We start from the raw sequence: 19,904 nt of genomic DNA, 5'->3' as shown, positions 1-19,904 counted from the left end.
ACATCTGCTCAAAAGGCAGAACTTTTGTACAAAAAAACAATCTCATAGGGGGCGATTTTGAGTCAGTGCCTTGGAAAGGGGGCGATTGAGCCAAAATGGTTGAAGACCCCTGCTTTCGAGCATTAGTTCCAAAACCTTTTTGTACTAACGGACTTTTTTAATACATTCAGCAAGTTTGTGGACCCGCACGTTTAGCGTTTACCTCCATCGCGTCTATATTTACTCCAAACGCTACAAGAAATGTTATTGCCTCGTTTATTTATGGATCCTCATCCTGTATGCTTTAACTTGTCGAACGCTGCCTTCTTGACTCGAACTGCAGCAACATTACTTTGAGACATTCTTATATTTAAAACAGCTGAAACATGATGCAAAGTTGTCTCTTCACAATTTTATTCTGAGTATTTACACAACATTTATCGTTTCACACAATTCCAAAACCCCTCTGATTTCAAAGCGGAAAACAGCGCTTTTTATACTCCCACAATGCATCAGTAAACTTCTTCTCTTGCACATAATTACGTTTGTTAATGTTACTTTTAACTGGGCAAAGTCCACATTAGCCTTTTTAGTTGCCAGAATATTCTCGAAAACATGCACGTTGACGGCAGTGGGAACGAGCATGTATAACTGCGAATTACAAGGCAAAATGTCTAAAAATAGAATATGACCTCACCGATACAAGCAAAACATGAACCTGAAAACCGTGTGAAATGTGCGTTTGTTCTTTATAATGGCTGCAAACGCTGCTCTAATGCAGCGTGCAAACGTATAACGTGCAATTCGAGTGAAATATATAGTATTTATCTACTTGGTCTGCTACACACGTACAATTACCACCTTTCAGGATTGAAAAAAATATTTAAATCTTCTGCTTTCATGGACCCCTTGGAACCATCTCCAGACTCCTCTGGAATCCGCGAACGTTAATAACCGCTGCTTTAGTCAAATCATTCTAAATGACTTTTGGTGCTTGCCTTTCCTGTGTTTAGGTTAATTATGAGCATTTTTTGGTGTGCAATCATTTTTCTAACTAGTTAACATAAAACAACGAACAGCACGTTTGCTTGCAAAGTAGCCTGACAGAAAATCTAGTGGCGACGGAGTATCTTGCAGCCGTAAGTAAAGAAACAAATATTAAGACACACTAACGGAGAAAATAATGTATTGCTTTTTTTCAATTACAGCTTACTGCAATGAATCTACTTTACATCAAAACTCAAGAGGACACAATTATGCGGTCCAGTCTAGGGGATCTATGTGACACAAATTCAGAAACATTTTCAAATATACGTATTTTGTCCTGTTCTGCAACCCTTACATCAGACATAGAAAACGCTTTAAAGGCAAGCCGAGGCAACTTAGTTAATTTTTGCAGAGACCGTATACATCTTCTGATCGATGCTAATGTGGTGAAAACGAAAAAAAATGTCATCACCTAGCTCGATAGAACTTTGCGTCTGACGGTGTATTTCTTTTTGAGAGGTAAACGCAACCACCGCAGCAGTTGTGAAATCAATTGTCTACCTAAGACTTGCAACATCGTTAGGCAACAAAACCTTGTCTCAATTTGAATCAAAAGCTGTTGTCTATACACTTCTACAGCTTACCACGAAGAACCGACACAAGTGGAGGTAAATAGCTTGTTGTCCTTATCTAACTTTGTTGTAAAACGACATTTTTTCGCAGGTTACACCAGCGACTGTTTTGGATACGCTAATAATTGCAGACAGTGTATCTGCATCTCTTAAAAGAAACAAACCAGACCAAAAGTAAGAAACATTATGTAGGCTATAGTGGCCTAATTTTCGTTTTTCGTAAAAATAACAAATAAACACACAAACAAAAGCATGGTATTTAAAACTGCTATCGGTCGATGCCATGCACTGTAAACCAATTTGGGCAAAATAACTGAGGTCTTATGGGTGAAATGATTTGCTGCCCAACGGTTTTTACTCAAAAATATGCAGCCAAATTTATTTTTACCCGAAACCGTTCGGGTAAAACGGCATTGACACTGGGTGCATCTAAAATATACAGGATCGCTTGGTGCACCGTTATAACAATTGGCGCACCTTAATGTCGTTTGGTACACATTTATATCATTTGGTGGACCTTAATATCGTTCTGTGCACCTTTATGCCACTTGGCGCACCCTTATATCGCTTGGTGCACATTTATATCGCTTGGTGCACCTTAATATCGCTTGGCGCACCTTAATATCGGTTGGTGCAAATTTATATCGCTTGGGGCACCTTAATATCGCTAGGTAAAGGTGCATCTAGCATTATACAGGTGCACCAAGCTATCCTGTATATTTTAGATGCACCGTATTGGCACTCCGTCTTATTTAATAATAATACAAGTGGCACATCACTGCAGGTGGGATCAAACCTTAACAACAACACATAACGCAGTTTGGCGCAATTTGTGTTTTCGCAGGTTCAACAACAAACACCAGATGGTTTAACATATTCTCAAGTAACGTTTAGCCCAGCAGAGGCATCTGGAATCGCATATGTACCGCCTATCAACTTTACTATTCCAGCAGAAATCATAGAACTGGCTTCAAAATCCGGTCATGACGCCCGAGCACGTACCATTTGTGTTGCACAAATCAAACGCTTTATACCCACGTTGAAGACGAAATTACTGAGGTAAGTGTTGCTTCACTGTAAAATATGGAATATTAAACTATTATCAAAAGAGTGGTATTCCGCACAAAAACTAAACAGTTTTATGTTACAGGTTCTAACTGCTCATATCCGACAATTCAACATACCAAACAAGTCTCCTGCTGTGAAAATTAGTTTCAATGCTCATTCAAATCGGCATGGAAGTGTCAAATTGAAACCAAATCCATTGAAGGTGAAATTTGTCGTTGATCGAATTGGTTTGCGACTTTAGTAACACAATCGATGTAAGATTTTTTTACAGGAAAATGTCACAAGAATGCAATGCGTTAGTTTGGACAAGGAAAAATTCCTCTTGATGGAAAATGCATGTAAATTAGTCAGTCAACCAGATTCCCCTCCCAAGTTTCATTGTCATGAATTGGGGCATTTTGCTATGATAATTGTAAGATTCAATGTATCTGTAACAAAAAAATATGGCATTTCATATTACGACTTGCATTTATAGAAATCAGTTGTGCTGCTTCAGCTCATGTACTGCATATTGCAACTTACATTGGATGTGGTTTATCAATGGCTGGCCTTTTACTTACATTCATCATATACTGCAGCATTGAGTAGGATAAAAAATGAAAATGTACATGCTTTTTAAATTAACATACAATATGCATACTGTATACTTCAGGTCACTAAGAACCAAAAAGCCAACAATATTTCTTCTCAACATTTGTCTATGTTTTTTTTATTGTGAACTTACTCTTCCTTAGTACTGCAGGAAATACACAAAACAGAATCCCATGTTATGTTACCACTGCTTTGCTTCACTACTTGGCAACCTGGTTTTGGATGAGTGCAAATGCATATATCTGTACAATGCTTTAGTTAAGGTAAGAAATCAGGTAAACACAGCTTCAACAAAACATGAATATTAGGTTATCAGCAGTTCATGCGACAAAATTAGAGTTATATATATCTTTGGTTGTCTCATATTTGGTTCCATTAGCAATTGTTGTTGTAAATGCTTGTGTTGCAATCATCTACTACGCCGTAGACCGTAGATTCTACGGTGACCTTCCAAGATACCAATATGGTAAGTAGTATTTAAAAGCAATGGTAAATCATAAGAAACAGCTTAACTTATTGGCATTGCAGTTAAAAGTAATTGAATGTAAATCTGTAAACATTTCAATGCACCTAAATCAGGGGTGTGCAACAGGCGGTCCACAGAACAAAACCTGACCCGCCAAGCCATTCAGTGTGGCCCTCAAAAATGACAATTTTGGGGGAAATCAGAAAAAAATTTCTGCTAGTTTCTGGTAACTCTCCAAAGTTGCTATACATAACAAATATAAGCTAAACCAGCATTTTCTACACCACACCAGCAGTTTGCAAGTACTCACCGAATGTGGCATAATAATAACCTTTGCCTAGCCCTAGTATGTAAACAATTATTTTGTTGTGAAAGCCATTGTTGCAGGAAATGTGCTTAAAATTTATGTATGTAAGTGTTTTAAATGAATGTTTTGCTGTTTTGAAAGAACTTTCAAATTGATGATGCACATGAAAAAAATTGTGTGGCCCTTGCTTGATGTCCGAAATTGGTTATATGGCCCACCGACAAAAAATGTTGCTCTTATTTATTATCACATGACAACTTGTTTATCTCATCTTACCAAGCTCGCCACATGTGCTGGTTGCATCTTTACTCTCTCAACTTTGGATTTCTTTTGCCTGTTGGTATCCTGGCACTTTTTAATTTCATTTTGTTGATTATGTCTTCATTAATTTGACCTGCAAATAACAACATGTACCTAAAAAACCGCAGGACATCATATTTTTTCTGCATTTATGATTTTCATGATATGTTGATGTTTTTTTGCAAGCTAATTTGAAAGAGAGCAAGTCCATCATCTGCAGGTGCAACTGTACAACATATTAACCATTTAGACCAATTATTGAAACAATACATGCTCAGATTCTACTACAAGTATAAATAACAAACACATGGAGAAAATGCACCTGAAAATAAACTTTTTTCAAAATGGTTTACGACTTTAAGCAATAAACAAGAAGATTATATTTTCACAAAACAGGTTAGACCTTCGGCACAAAAGCACACAAGTACTCAGAATTTTATTTTGGCAATCACTCTGATCCTAATGATGAGAATGACCCTGGATCTTTGGGTTTTTCGTTCTATCCTAATAGGTGAAGATGTAAAATATCAAGAGATAATGGCATGGCTTTTTACAATTGTGAATTTACTACAGGTAAGTATATAAGCTATTGCTGCCAGGCAAAGTACCAAGTTTAAAGAGCTCTTCTGGCAAATGTAATTTACATTTGCCAGAAGAGCTCTTACAGGTAAGTATGTTGTAAAGTTAGAAAAGTCAATCGATTTGTCAACAAAACCATACATTCTAAGGATTCTTCATTTTTCTCGTTAACTGTGTGCGAAACCAAAATGTGAGGAGTCTATGGCTGAATCCAATATTACAAGCATGTGGCTGTGGAAGATGTATCAAAACTACATCAAGTACTACCAGCACCAGTAATAGAAGTGGTACAGGCCATTTAAATTCCACTGCAATGTAAATGTCATACATGGTTTTTTAAATACCAATTGTGTTTGTGTACAGGAGTTGAATCAAACTATTTGTTCAGTTGTAATAGACATGCAAATTTTAATCAACATGACTCTTTTGCGATTGTCATACTAGGTATTTCCTAAACTTCTCAATGAAATTGCTCCAAAAAAGCTGTTAGGGTTGAACCGTTTTTGCTTCTGATCCAGTCTGCATAACATGGCAGTTCCCAACAAGATCTCGGGCATGCATGTCCCACATGCACAACCTGTAAGTTCGCGTGCATGATCAATGTCAGCAGGCGCGAAGCAAGTAAAAGCAGTCAAGGCAGGGCAATTAAATACGGTTGGTGCAAAATTTCCGCATGCAACCCACCAAAAATGGCGTGCAATTTTTTTTCAAAACTAAATCATGCATGAAGCTACCACACTCTCCAGACTGGCATCTGATTAATGTTTTTGAGGTGTGCCATATTTAGAATGGCAACCAAAAAAAGTTTTCACCTCACTAATTTCCAAATGGGTATAATTTTAAAACCAAATAAAAAGCAAGGTTTAGGTCACATTACAATGTACTTACTTTGACAAATACTTATGTATGTAACTACAAAGTCTTGTACAAGGTAATAAAATAACCATATATGCACTAAAAATTGAAATATTAGGAGCCTATCTGCGGAACCGTGCAGTTAGCCTGCCTACGCAATGCTAATTGATCGAGTCCAGTCCATGCTACAGTTGACAGGTTAGCATTGTAAAAAAATTGCACAACAAAACTGGTGCACAATTCTGAAACAGTCGCGGCACGCTTAGACTTGAAAGTGGAGTATTTTGTTGAAGTTCTATTAAATCTCCATTTTAATTTTCACGTCACTGGCGCGTTGCAGTGAAGCGTAACATTCAAAAAATCATAAATTGTGACGTAATGTTCTGTTGTAATATTTTTTTAGATTTGTTTTAGGGGTTTGTTGTAGGGCTTCATGGCGAACTGTTTGTGTTCGAATAACGGAGCTACAAGAATTTTGTTTTAGCTTCATTCCGACATAACGGACGACACACAACACTTTACATCAAAAGAACAATCCTGCAATGGCGCATTTACTTTAAACAGGAAATAATTCATTCATTGTTTAAGCACGACTGCACATAATTGCATTATGTAATTGCATTTAGCTGTACGTACGTTTTACCTGGTGTGTAATCAGTTAAACATTACTTGATTTTGTTTAGAAAACTTGATTTTTTACTTGATTTTGTTAAGAAACAGGTAATTTTAAAGCAGTCCTCATGATACACGAATGAATTTCGCAAGGAATGCGGTTTGTGGTGCGAAAATTGCGCAAAGGCGCTTTGCTGCTGGTCTACTGCTGCTTTCTTATATTTACAGCTGTTTGGAAACATAACAGTTTGTGGCCAAGGTAAGAAAAAGTGACAAGCTTAAACAATGGTTACATCGCCTAAAATAGCCCAAAGTTGTAGACTTGATGGAGGAGAATTTTGTGTAAGCCTAAATATAACTATAATTTATCTTTCATAAACGGATACTGCGGCATTTAATGCTAGTTGCAGAGTGTTACTGTCATAATGTTAATAGTAAGTGGTAACAACAATTTTCGTTTGCAGCGATACGGTGAACCAAATCAACGCAGAAATTAAGGCAGGTCACAAAAAACGTGCCGCGTTTAACGTTTTTCGACCTGTCGTTGTCAAAATAAAAGAGGAGGTAAAGGTTAAACCTTTTAGACCTCCTATACGTAGCTTGTATTTGGAATTGCCCTCAAAGAGTTTCTTTATGGTGGAAAGGGTTTCAGGAACAGGCAACAATGTTAAATCAAAAAACGCACAAACAGGACTGGAGGAAAGCGATAAACCATCTGCAAACGAAAAAACGAAAATGTCGGATGAATCAAAACTAGATTCAAAAATATCGTTTGTTAATGATGCCTCTGACACGAGTAAAAAACAAACGTTGCTTGAAAATAGCGAAGAGGAAGCTAAGGAATCGTTTATTGATGGTGCTTCCGACACAAATATCGACACTGTTTTATCCGAAACCATGTCACACTATATACAACATGCGAACAATCACGATAGAACTCACGACATTGACAAAAACTCAGAAGATAGCAAAAATCTGTTCGAAAAAAACAAAAATACGGTAAATGCATGGTACGATCTTGTGACCAACAGAAACAAAAAGAAGAAGAAAAAAGAAAAGGTCAGAAGAGAACCTTTTCAGTTAATCGACCCGCGATTTTCTATTGACAAGTTGCCACCGAGGGCTGAATTTAGGTTTATTAGGGAGCCCAACAGGATATTGAATGAGCCGCAATGCAATATCTCTTGCTTCAAAAACGACGGTACGTTGTAAAAATTTAACAAATAACATAGCAATTAGGCAATTAGCTATTAGAATATCGTTTACAGACCAAATTTACTAAACTACTTGTGCAAATTTCCTCAATTAAAAATACTTTAAGCTGCAGACAGTGCACACTGTTTCGACCTATATGGTCTCATCAGTGCAGCTGGTGACGAGAGATCGGCCGCATTGGCTAGTGTAGCCATCAAACGGCACTCCAGTTTGTGGTGAGCAACAGGGTACAACCCCATACATCACCCAGTCTGTGCGATGCCACAACTGGGCATACAGCACAAATGAAACTGGCTCACAGTGGCCAAGCAACTGCTTGGGAACCACAGTGAAGTCGGCTCAGTGTCACAGTATCAATGTTATAGGTCGAAACAGTGTGCACTGTCTGCAGCTTATCATTTATTGGCTCATATGCTTTTACAAAAATACTTTAGGTATTGAAGTGACAGCGTTAGCAATATGACGGAATTAGTTTAGCACTGGTCTTACGATCCAAATTCCTCCTAATCGTAACATTGGTAAATTGACTCTGGGAATTATCGCTATTATATGTTACCATTGTTGTAACGATTTCCACCTTTCATATTATATATCACAAGTTTCAGCCTTGAAACTGTTGTAACGATTTCCAAACTTACGTTAATACTCGTACGTTAATACTGACTATCCTTTTCTAGTTTTGGAGTTAGTATCTATAATCAAGTTCATTGGGTCTTTTAAAATTTCGCAGAGGTTGTAATTTAGGCTCGATGATAACCAGCAATTTTTACCTGAAAGGCGAATGACTTCTATAGAAATTTTGCCTCAAACTTTAATTTGACAGGTGTTAAATGGTCTTTTATTGCAATGATTGAGTCTAGTCCTACAAACAAAGACAGGCGAAAGTTGCTGCGAAAAACTCAGAACAAGCTGACCTACGCAAAAGGAACCAGGTTTTTCAACGTGTTTGTGTTGGGTCGGTCCCTTGACGAATCTGAAAACTCAGCGGTCGCCGAGGAAGCCAAAAAATATGGAGATATACTGCAGTATGATGACATCGACAGTTATGAGTAAGTGATTTGTATGAGTAAACTAACCTACATGCATGATTTCGCTTCATTGATTAGTCAAAACACCCAAAAAGTTATTCTATTTGCAAGGAAATGTACGAGAGTAAAAAAATTGTTTCTGCATTAGATCTAACAAAGACGAAAAATCAAAAATGACGGTTACAAATTTTCTATAAACGTGTTTATGGAACCGAATTAAAATTTCTTTAGGAACCTGTCGCTAAAAACACTCGCAATCCTCCAATGGTCCTCAGAGAACTTACCATCCGATTACCTTGTGGCGAAAATGGACGACGATGTGGCAATAAACCCACCTCGAATTCTCCAAGTAATCAACGATTTAATTGAAAAAACAAACGATAAACAAGACTTGTCTGGTGGGGACAATGTTCTTGAGAACTTGCCCATCATATGCGGCAGTACCAGGTTCGATCGAGCGGGACCGTTGCGCCGTATCGCAAGCAAGTACTACACGAACAAGCAGGTGTACTCTCCAAATGTTTGGCCGCTTTTCTGTGCTGGACAGATGTACGTGATGCCTGTCAAGTTGTCTAGGGAGTTATACGATATTTCTAGAACCACGGAGTTGCTGGCTTTGGAGGATGTCTGGGTTACAGGTGTTCTGAGACACAAGCTCGGTTATGATAACTCTATGGTTGTGGCATCAGGATATAAGCTTGAAAAGATGCTCGGCGTTCATGTAAGCTCTACAGTGACCAAGGTAATCGACGCAAAGATTGTGTCAGCCCATTTGAAGCAGAATAGCTATTTTAAAGTACAAAACGTGTGTGCTTGCTACCGGGAATCGAAAGACACTGATGACCAGTTGGACTCTTCGTAAGCCAGAATTGTACATAAACTTTAGAGCATTAGTTCCAAAACTTTTTTGTACTAACGGTCTTTTGTAATACATTCAGCAAGTTTGTGGACCCGCACGTACAATTACCACTTTTCAGGATTGAAAAAATATTTAAATCTTCTACTTTCATGGACCCCTTGGAACCATCTCACAGACTCCTTTGAAATCCGCCAAAGAACCGCTGCTTTGGTTAAATCATTGTAAATGACTTTGGTGCTTGCCTTTCCTGTGTTTAGGTTAATTATGAGTATTTTGTCGGTGTGCAATTATTTTTCTAACTAGTTAACATAAAACAAGAAACAAACAACCTGTTTGCTTACAAAGTAGTCTGACAGAAAATCGTGTTTTTTTTACCAAAATACACTCTAGAACTTGCTATGGACAGTCGTGTTGCTACACGCGAAAACATCAACTTAAAAATCACACCTGTACAAAAAGGCATAGAAGGTAAAAAAAGAAGCTTGGAGGCGAACATAACAAAGCAGCGATGAAGGCAGAAGCGAAAGAGTCATTTAAAAAGGACAAATTTGAAACACAAAAAGCAGCCTTGTACAAAATCTAGCGGGGTTTCTGTATAGTTCGTAAGAGATGGAGCAGCCGTGAAAATACGATTGATTGACTTGAGTGGAACTCAACAGGCAAGGGTTTGAGGACTTAAAATTTCAAACTTTGAAGTTTGAATTAGGTACTAAAAATGTCGTAGCACCTCACATAATAAGCGAATGGAGAATTTTCAGCGCGCTTGTAGGAACTATTAGGGTTTTGTTTTTATGAACCATAAATGATGGAGGGCTTTTTGAAAGGTACTAAAAGTACATTTAGATGCAATGTTTTTTGCTCACCAAACACCAAGAAATACTTGTCAGTAACTACTATTTTCGGTTTAAATAAATAAAGGGACTAAGTTGTTTATACAGGCCCCCGAAAAACGAACGAAAATCAATGTATAGAAACCTTAGAGTCAACATGCAGTCAAAGAAACTCTAAGGTTGGCGTGTCAATGGTATTATTCTGTTGAACCATTTCCTGGCATTCGTCGCCTCTTTCAGTTTTTATGTTGCCTGGCAACCAAGACGAGTCGTCGTTTGTTGTAACAAAGTTACACAGCTGGTCAGAAGTGGAACAAGTTTCCTGAAAACACAAAGAGTCGAATCACGATAAAACAAATATTCAGCATACATAAAGGGAAAACACAGAAAACTAAATTTACCACACAAAGTCCTTATCTATTACAACTGCTTTTACTTATAGTTTAGCGCACCTTGTTTTCTTCCTTCCAAAGTTTTGCAAACTCCGCGTCACGGTTCAGCGATATTGTCTGACGTAACATAACTCTAGTGACGTGGCGACCTGGGCCTGAAAATATTTTGGGGTTAGAATAAAATAACACAAAGTCGCAGTAATAAACAAAATTTGGTATTCATTCGTACCGGGTTTTATTGAACTTGTGGTGGAAGTGGTAGACAGGCCACTGGCTTCCCTGACTAGTGAAGACGGAATTCCATTCAAAAGATTCATAAATCGTTGGCTATCAGTGGTGTTTTGTCTGTTAAATAAAAAATATTGAAACTTTATCCACCAAACCCACAATACAAGATAAGAATATAAGAAAGTGAAGTCATTCATCCTTATGAATTTAATATTGAAAGTATTTGAACTGAGCTGTATCTGACCCTTTAACAGGCAGCTCACCGTTCACCGTTTATTTAATTCAATAACTAAGAATGGAATGTATTTTCACAAACTGTGTTTTGTTTTTAGTTCAGTGTTTTCGTCTCACTTTGTTTTGTTGTGCTTTTACTTTGATTCCTTTTATTGATGTTTTATTTTGAGGTTTTTATAGGAACTAAAAATGCTTTTAGGCGAAATATATATATTCCAAGATTATTATCGGCAGATTTGGTTGCTTGGAAAATACTTTCCATTCTTGGTTATGAATTTAATATGTAAACAAATATACATCGTCTATGCGGCATCATCGGTATCTATAGGCAAGCACAATGAAATCATTTGGTGAAACAGTACATAAAATATTGGGCATACAACTGTTCTGCCAACAAAGTCACAAACAAATGTTTCAACACGAGTAAAACACTTAAAAATAATTTACATTTCTGCTACTGCTTTAGCATTTTCGTACAAGATTAAACGCTGACCAAGGGTTGCTTTTCTAAAAGGTAAAAAATTTACCTTTCCAACGCCGGTTGTGGTTTGTTCTCTTGTCCATCCGGCACATCGAATCCCGTGCTGCCATCTTGCGGCCAAAAGCTTTGAGACGAAAACACAGGCTGCTGCTGGCTTGCATAAGAAAAACATGTCGCCGACGGGTCACACGGGGACTCTCCCGTTGGGGTCACGGTAAGTGGGTGACTCGAGTGGGAGGGGGTCATCGAAAAAGGTTCGTTGTCAATGGTTGTGGCTGTGACAGGGGGCAGCGGGTCAGTAACGGTGAAAACGCTTGACACGGCAGGAGCAGGATCTGTTACATATCAGAAGAATATTCAGCTGGTGATAATTAAGTTTTACGCTTTTCCTGTAAACCAATTTAGTAATACCTTCTGCAAGATACATTTAACTGAATATGATGAAACTTAAAAAATGTATTTACCGTGGCAGGGATGCTAAACATCACAGGTTTGGTGTTACATGAGTGCTGACGAGGTCGGAGAACTTTATTAGTAGTGTTTGACTTTGAAATAATTTTACAAATTTTAGGTTAGCAGTAAGCAATCTGCAGACAGAAGCATACATTGTTTTGACTTGAAAGGTCCCATAAGTGCAGTTGGTGACAAAATAACCTGACAACACTAGCCTGCACGGCCAATGTCTCGTCACCAACTGTGCACCGGATGCATACTGTTTTAACCCATAAGATTTGGTTTAAGGCAGTGGTCGGCAACCGCCGGTCCGCGGCCCGCGAGGAGTTTGCTTCCGGGCCGTATAATTTTTCATGATAAATGCTATAAACATTTTGCCCATGTATCCCGGGGATGATAAACTAATTTAAGCGTTTTTATTGCTAAATATTTGTAGTTTTTTTGAAGACCGGTCCGCGATAAAATTTTAGTTTCAAAAACGGTCCACAGTGGTTGCCGACCCCTGGTTTAAGGAATATATTATTTAGTTTTTATTTTGTTTTTAGGGGGTTTGTGGCAACATATTTTGTTGAGTATAGTTGGTTAAAAAACGGTGTTTGTTTATGTACTTACCGTTGGTATTTACTTGCTGTGGTGCCTGAGCAGAATTTCCAGTATGATCCTGCGTTGTCACAACATGACAATCATCTCTGGAAAAAAACGTTAGTGTCAACTCGTTAGGGCTAAAAGGGAAAGTTCCAAATGAGCTATGTTGTACTGAAAGTGCTGAATCAAATCACTTCATTGCAGAGAAGATACTATTCTGAAATGACCGTTTTGAAAATTTTATTTTTTCGCCATGCGTGTACTGGAACACATACAACTGCTCTTTATACAAAAAAGGGGCGGAACAAAAAAGGGAACAGTGACGAGGGTGTTACGTCATAAATAGGGCGCACGTAACAGTGAACATTTGTGCTGTTGCGATTGATTTTTACACACGTATAGATTTGTATAGAACTCTGTCACACAAACTTAAAAGAATCTTTTTAAACATGCATGATTAGTGTAATAATCCTAGATCAACAGAACAAATATTTCATCAATACATTTTAAACGCAGTGTTTGAAGGACATCTGGTCATCAAACACTGGGGAAAAAGTTTGACGCGTTTATGGAAAAATTTGCATACAATGGTTATTGTGCAAATTTTAACACCAATGAGCATCGTATTTGGCAAAGGTTTAGTTATGTCTATGCTTTGGCCAGTGGTAAAGAAACATCACGCACCAAAACAATAGCACCAAAAGGTTGATTGTATACTGGTTTGCTAGTAAAGCACGTAGACATATGTTTGTGGTTTGGTAAAGGGACGGATAATATCATTCGCCAAAAATTCATACATCGAAAACAATTTGTACCAGAAAACATTTTAGGCTAACGGAAAAAGAAAGACTTGTTCATGAACAAAATAATACAGCTTTATACTTTGATCAGAAACAACACACTTAAACAAGCACTACTGGTAACAGCAATACGACATAAACATAAGAAAACTATTTAAATACTTTATTTCAACTTGAAAATACGAGTATTTCTAAAAGGTGTTTCCAAAAAATTCCGTGTGGTTGAAAAAGGTGTTTTTGCCCCGGGAAGCACTGTTTTGGAGCAAACACAGTGGGCACAGGAATTGGTTTAACTACATGAAACAGTACGTTCAACACCGCCAAAATGTAAATCTGAAGGTTAACAAACAAGGCTGTAAGCTAATATATAATGCGGGTGGGTGTGTTAGCGTTAGGCAACTTTTTATATCAATGTTGTATGATTGGGCGCGCAACGATAGTTTCGCCGCGTGCGAAAGAGGTGTAGCAGCGGCACATATCTTATCGAGCTAAATGCGAGGCCGTAAAAACGTGACAATTTCTGCGGGGTATGATTTACCAGAAGCCGGCATCGGCTGAGACAGCAAGTTGGGGTGTTTTTTTGGCAGTTCGATCCACATGAGAGCCGCAACTTTAACGAAGCGCAAAGTATGTACAATTTGCTAATGCGCCGACCAATTAACGTAACGTGGTTTCGGAACCGCACTCTTTACAACGCGACCGTAGACACTGAACAAGAGACGAGTAGGTATGGCAGGAACACGCTTTAATCGCATATACTTGTTGATATGTATTGGTGAGAGGTTAGCAGCGAGTTTTAGTGGGGCTTAGCTATCAGTCAGCATTATAGTGGTTGGCAGTAGCTCAGGCTTAGGCGCGGTCCTATCGCAAATGTTGCTCGCTTTGTGACCTTGTATTCGCAATATACAAGTAAGTGTTTTGTTTTCAAAATCCACCCTAAAAATATCGGAATCTGTTCCACCTGATGGAATATTACATTAAGGCAACTTTGGTTGAAATTATCTGTAGCGGGAGTGAGCAAAAAAAGGCACGCGAATAGTGGGCAAGAAACAGAGAAAAATGCGATAAAGCTACACAGTTACATCCCATTTGCTCAAAAACAGTAAACGGGAATGTAACGTATTTGGAACTAATCACATACATTTTGTGGAACGCAAGTAAATCGCTTGAGTTACAGCCGACGGATGAAGTCCAGCAGTAATAAAAGTTGGAACATTTGCGCTTTGAGATGCAGGAATGGAAATCGCCATGACAACCGCTTGAAACTTGTGGAACTTTCTGCGACTGATGATTGGCTGCGTCTGTTACACCAGTGCATTGTGGGAATCAAAACGAAGATGAATTTGCCGGCTTGCGGGGAAATCCCTTCATCGGCAACTGGGGCTCCAACTTGAATCTTTGGGGTCAAGTTTTGGGTGAAAGGGGGGTCGAATAGGTAAAAGTGGGGGTGATAAGAATGAAGTATGGCGTAGAAAAAAGGTGAATAGGAAAAAACAAAAAGAAAACAAAAACATGATTAGTTTTGATGACCATTTGAAATTGCACGTCGTCCGATTATGGACCGCAACAATTGATGGGTTTATTACGTCAATATTTGATGACGTCAGAATCGGTTGGAGTGCTGAACGAACAAGCATAATTTCAAAGAGCCACCAAAACTTAGTGGAAACGCCAAATAAAACAAAATAATATTTGCAAAACGAAAACCAAAATTCATATAGAAAACAAATTCATTCGAACAAAAACCAATCACCACGCAATGCAAGTTGGTTCAGCACTTTCAGTATTACAATATATATAAAAAAAATATCCGCTTGGTGTCGCTATGGCACTATGCGGGTCAGAAATACAATGCTACCATAGTGTTTTAACCACATTGTTAACGTACTGTTTAGCTTGGTCCTCGTCTTCTTTCCGTCTGTAGGCGGCGATCTGTTCGTTGCTCAAATGGTCCATTAAGTCCAAAGCTTCTTTTACTTTCCGTATAATCTCGTATTTTTCGCGCCCGCGTATCTACATTACAAATAAGGCATAGTTACGCAAGGTCTAATAGTAGATTTACAAGTAGAAATAATTTGCAACATTGTATTATGGAGGGTTTTAATTGAATAAAAACCACCATTATTTCCTGGTTTTAAGATATAGGATAAATGCGACCCAAAGTTAAACCAGTTTCAAGAATATTGGTTTATTGTATGTAAGCTTTGGTAACAGCTTTGTGGTACCTTTAGTACAAATTCTTCTTGTTCACCGTTGCTAGGCGACACTTTTCGTTTTTTGGTCACATTCTGTATAATCTCCATAGTGCTCTGAAAGTTCTTGAAAGCTGAAACGGCAGAGTCAAATGTTAGTGAAAGAAATCGAAAACATAGTTTTTCCATGACTTGAGATGTAAGATCACGCGCTGGTCACACGAAAAGTTCGTGCAAGTGTCAAATCACACATCTGGTTGCCAACTTTTAAAAGTTACATCCGTGGTCAAATCAAAACAGTCGCTATGACAACCGCCAGGCTTGACCGGTTTCGGTGTCGAGTTCGAATTGCGCCCTTTCAGTGCAGCAGACAATAGCTCCGAAAATAGAAGTGCACATTCGGTTGTGTACGTTCTATAATCAATGTGGCCTTTGTTGTAGTTCCATAAATGCGATGTATGCAAGACAATACAGTTCACTTTTGAACAAAAGCAAACCCATAGGAGCTAATATAAGCAAAAGGGCATAAAAATGCTTTGTCATGTTGGAGAACAAACATAATTGAAACATTGCAGCCCTTGTCCACTGGTTTCACACAGTTCAGTTTTGAAACAGAAAGAAACCCGCAATTAGGTAACCAAACAACAACGTTTTCAATACCACAATGTGTTTTCTTTTTTTTTGTTTTCTTCTATCACTTGTTTAACACTATTTCAATCTCAAACATATAATTATTTGCTGTTTTGAACTTGTTTTATAGTCTTGGAGGTTCCTTAGTCTTTGAACAGGAAAAAATCTCTTTTTTTATGCTTCTCTTAAACTTACGTCGTTTAGGGCAGTTTTCTTGTCCCCCTGCGTTGGACGCTGAAGCATGACTTCGTTGTTTTCTCTCTTCTTGGGATCTGTCTCTTCCCGGGCATGAGCAAATTCGAACCTCAACAACACGTCGACCGAGAACTTGCCCACTGTAAGAACCCATAAGCGTTAAAAATACTAACGACACATTTACTTGTAACATAATAAAACTGTCATCTGACTTACTCTAACTCAAGGGTAAACACTGTAAGTAGAGGTCTTCTGTTGATGCCACCAACACAGCTTGATAGGCACATGAATTTGTATAGGACTGTCGTATATTCAGCGCCGACCTGAAGAATGAATAGTAATGTCAGTAAAGTGTAATCGAAAAGCCAATAGTTATTAGCATTACGCTAAGCACAAACGTGTTGTTATAGATATCAAGAACAATATATTAAATTCTGTGCTTGCAAAGAAAAAAAATCCTGACACAGTTTGTTTTTAAATCAACACCAAATTTTTCATTATAAAGCTAAACTTGGAATTGTATCTTTAATACACTCTTCATAGCATGCACATCGATTTAGACATTAGGTATTTAGCAACCTGTGGGCGCTCGTAGAACACAGTGACACTTTCTCTTCCGTCTTGCTGCCCGACTTCGTAGTGGACTTGTGAATCATTGGGCATTTCAGCACGAATCAAATGCCTTGATTGGATGTAACTCGCTGTAACGAAGAGTAAATAAATGTGAGTTCAAATAGTTCAAGTGTCTATTAACAACAAACTGACAAACATAAAATAATATTCTTTTATGCATGGTAATATTTATGTTGTGAAAAAGGTCCAAAATAGTTTTGTCAACATATATGCGTATTTCGGTTTCGCCAACTCCAGTTAATTTATGGTAAAAAGAACCATGTTGTGTGAAGATTATTACAAGCGATATCCGTTGGAAAACCGGACGCACTTTCCTACAACAATCGTCTACGACGTTCAAAAGATCTTTGCAACGCACTTTCCAACTTCAGCAAAAGTCACAATACAAAACAAACAACCTTCCGAAATTTCACATCGACTGAGGCGAAGCAACCTGCAGCGCAGCACAAGGTCGTATGAGTCTGTGTGAAGAAAGCCAACTGACGGCAGTGTTGTTTTCTTTTTGAGCAAATGCGGGGCCCGGACGCTGCGACACTATATTATTTCAAGCCTTTATGACGCGACAAGGCGCCATTGATGAGGTCACAATGCTTTCCAAGGACTCGTGGGTCCGACTCGATGACAAAACTCTGGAATCCTGCGCTTACAAATCGCGCAGCAATATAGCGAAAATGCTCCCCTGCTGAATAGCTTGCGTTATTTTTACCCCGTGTGAAAATATACACGGTCATTGTGTAGCTTAGTACTTTTCTCCATCTTTCTGGTTTTTGGAATATGGGCAAATTGCAGGTCACAGTTTTATAACTGCTAATTGTACTGCTCATTTGTAAACCACCTACAAGTAGCAATTTGTTCGTGTTATTTGCAGTAAACAATGGGACAACCCGTGTGAATTTTCGAAGTTTAAAAAAGGTTTGCAACATAAAAACTGCAGTAGGTCAAAATTTGAATCGAAAGGGAATGAAGCAATGTTGAAATTATTTAAAGCTTTGGTGATTATTTAAAAGATACGCACATTCAAGCTCTTAGACTTATTGACTAACACTCCGCTGTGCTAACATCAGCCCGATTGCCAATGCGAACCCAACACCTCACATGCGATCAAATCAGCTTGAACAAACGCGCAGCCACTTCGCGAGTTATGAAATCGGCTGTCGAGAAATATTTTCCCAGGCACTTGAGGCCAGCGAAAGGTAACATGTACCCAACACTGAAACAACACGTTTCATCTCCAAGTCGCGTCACGAGCGAAGGCAAATATTAATCAACGATTCTCGGGCGAGGCCGTGTACCTCGGTCTTGTTGGCCGTGATATCGGAACAAGACTGTAACGGTTCCTGAGAGCGTCTAGTTGTTTTAGGACTTCGGCGAATTCTCGGGCAGTCCCCGGCTTCTTGAATGGTTTACCCGTGTGAAAGTAATTGCGGGCTTGTTGGTGATTGTGACAAGAAGTTACTGGTTCTCACAGCGCCGTGTTCCCAAGGTTTTTGTACGGGCTAAGTAGAACGTTGCCGACCACATTATATGATATGTATGTAAATGTGTTGCTGTACGCTTTGATGTTGTTGAGTACAGTTGCCGACTTATCAACGTACGTAACGTCAACTGCTGGCTTTATTGTTTGAAGCCTTAAGCATAGTGATATTACAACAAAGTTTATTGAAGTCAAAACATAATGGTATCACATACTAAACTTGGTTGATAAAAAACATTTTCCTATGTGATTTTTTGAATGAAAATATGTGAAACAAGCGTAAGTTATAAACTGATAAAGCCAAACAACAGCATGTCAAGTGTCACACAATACCAAAACGTTTACACCAATATTGATTTTTAGGCATAATCATTTCTCACCTTCATCGGGAATCCTGTGGTTAGGACACCTCGTGACGACGTCAGTCACGTGTTCAGGTCGTTTGAAAACCGCTACTGCCCGAATGACGCTGTTCATTGGCGGGGGCCGCGAACACTTAAAGCGTACTGGACAGGTCACGTTCATTTTTACGAAGAGCTTGTTCAGTTGATGTGAATACTGAAAAAAGGCATACAGTATTTGTCTATTGGAAAATGTAATGTAAAAAAGTAAAAAATAAATAAACTCCAGTTGAGTATTTTGTGATGACGCACTGCGCCCTTGCAAAAACTTACACGAAATTACAGACAAGAAACATCTCGGTTAACGGCACGACATTGCAGCGAGTGAAAATTTTTGTATAAAAATGATATATGCGTATATTTATGTACATCAATGGCGTCTATGGTGTATGGGAGACATGTATATGGGTAGTTCATTACGAGACATAGCCAACCGTCATACTCCATTTCCGACCGCTAACAAGGCTTCAAAACGTCCAAAACGACACGACAGGCACGGGTTTAAGAAACCGCATGGCACGTAATAAATAAATTCCTTTATCCGGGGGCCTTGGCGGGGAACGCTCGTATATGCACAGCCGCGTCCAGGCGAAACCAACGCAGAGAGGTGCCACTCAACACAATGGGACTAATACGCTGGGGCCTAGGGACCAACACGGATCCAATAAAACCTCAATTGAGTGGTAAGGGCCGTCGAACTGGCGTGGTCAAATAAAGGCTGCCCGTTTCTTGTACTTAGCCAGCTGCCAAGGGGTTTTGCTTGAAGTCTGGGGGTGGGTGTTTGATAACTGCCGTGTCCATATGGCACTGCGCTTTATTTGTATGTTTGGTTGTTTTTTTACGGGTTGAGGTATTTACAAAGCAAGCGTGGGTGTTCGTTTGATCTTGAAAGGCACAG

The 19,904-nt window shown here is 38.7% G+C and overlaps 2 protein-coding genes and 1 long non-coding RNA gene across 4 annotated transcripts in view; 1 reads left to right on the top strand and 2 right to left on the bottom strand.

Moving 5' to 3' along the window:
• Nucleotides 1-371: 371 nt before the first annotated feature.
• On the bottom strand, nucleotides 372-4,373 carry LOC145218304 (uncharacterized). Its single transcript, XR_013857564.1, has 3 exons — nucleotides 4,307-4,373; nucleotides 2,783-3,094; nucleotides 372-2,672 (listed from the first exon to the last, which is right to left on the bottom strand). It is a non-coding gene; the product is annotated as an uncharacterized LOC145218304 (long non-coding RNA).
• A 1,731-nt stretch (nucleotides 4,374-6,104) lies between these two features.
• On the top strand, nucleotides 6,105-9,875 carry LOC145218299 (uncharacterized). Its single transcript, XM_080085712.1, has 4 exons — nucleotides 6,105-6,635; nucleotides 6,841-7,577; nucleotides 8,415-8,640; nucleotides 8,851-9,875. Exons 1-4 carry the CDS (start codon nucleotides 6,532-6,534, stop codon nucleotides 9,479-9,481), a joined length of 1,698 nt encoding a protein of 565 aa, XP_079941838.1. The 5' UTR covers nucleotides 6,105-6,531; the 3' UTR covers nucleotides 9,482-9,875.
• LOC145218297 (uncharacterized) overlaps nucleotides 9,871-19,904 on the bottom strand; it is a 43,239-nt gene continuing 33,205 nt past the window's right edge. For both annotated transcript variants that reach the window (XM_080085709.1, XM_080085710.1), the window contains 11 exons: nucleotides 18,986-19,163; nucleotides 17,078-17,199; nucleotides 16,715-16,821; nucleotides 16,499-16,638; nucleotides 15,707-15,807; nucleotides 15,370-15,494; nucleotides 12,709-12,785; nucleotides 11,690-11,978; nucleotides 10,930-11,045; nucleotides 10,761-10,855; nucleotides 9,871-10,630 (listed from right to left, as the gene is read on the bottom strand). In XM_080085709.1, the coding sequence (XP_079941835.1) occupies nucleotides 10,472-10,630; nucleotides 10,761-10,855; nucleotides 10,930-11,045; nucleotides 11,690-11,978; nucleotides 12,709-12,785; nucleotides 15,370-15,494; nucleotides 15,707-15,807; nucleotides 16,499-16,638; nucleotides 16,715-16,821; nucleotides 17,078-17,199; nucleotides 18,986-19,163 (1,509 nt within the window). In that variant the 3' untranslated portion in view covers nucleotides 9,871-10,471. The remainder of the gene's footprint in view (nucleotides 10,631-10,760; nucleotides 10,856-10,929; nucleotides 11,046-11,689; nucleotides 11,979-12,708; nucleotides 12,786-15,369; nucleotides 15,495-15,706; nucleotides 15,808-16,498; nucleotides 16,639-16,714; nucleotides 16,822-17,077; nucleotides 17,200-18,985; nucleotides 19,164-19,904) is intronic.

The sequence above is a fragment of the Phallusia mammillata genome, chromosome 3 (genome assembly GCF_965637545.1).
Source record: "Phallusia mammillata chromosome 3, kaPhaMamm4.hap1.1, whole genome shotgun sequence".
Lineage (NCBI taxonomy): Eukaryota > Metazoa > Chordata > Ascidiacea > Phlebobranchia > Ascidiidae > Phallusia > Phallusia mammillata.
This window is presented reverse-complemented; position numbering and strand designations above follow the sequence as displayed.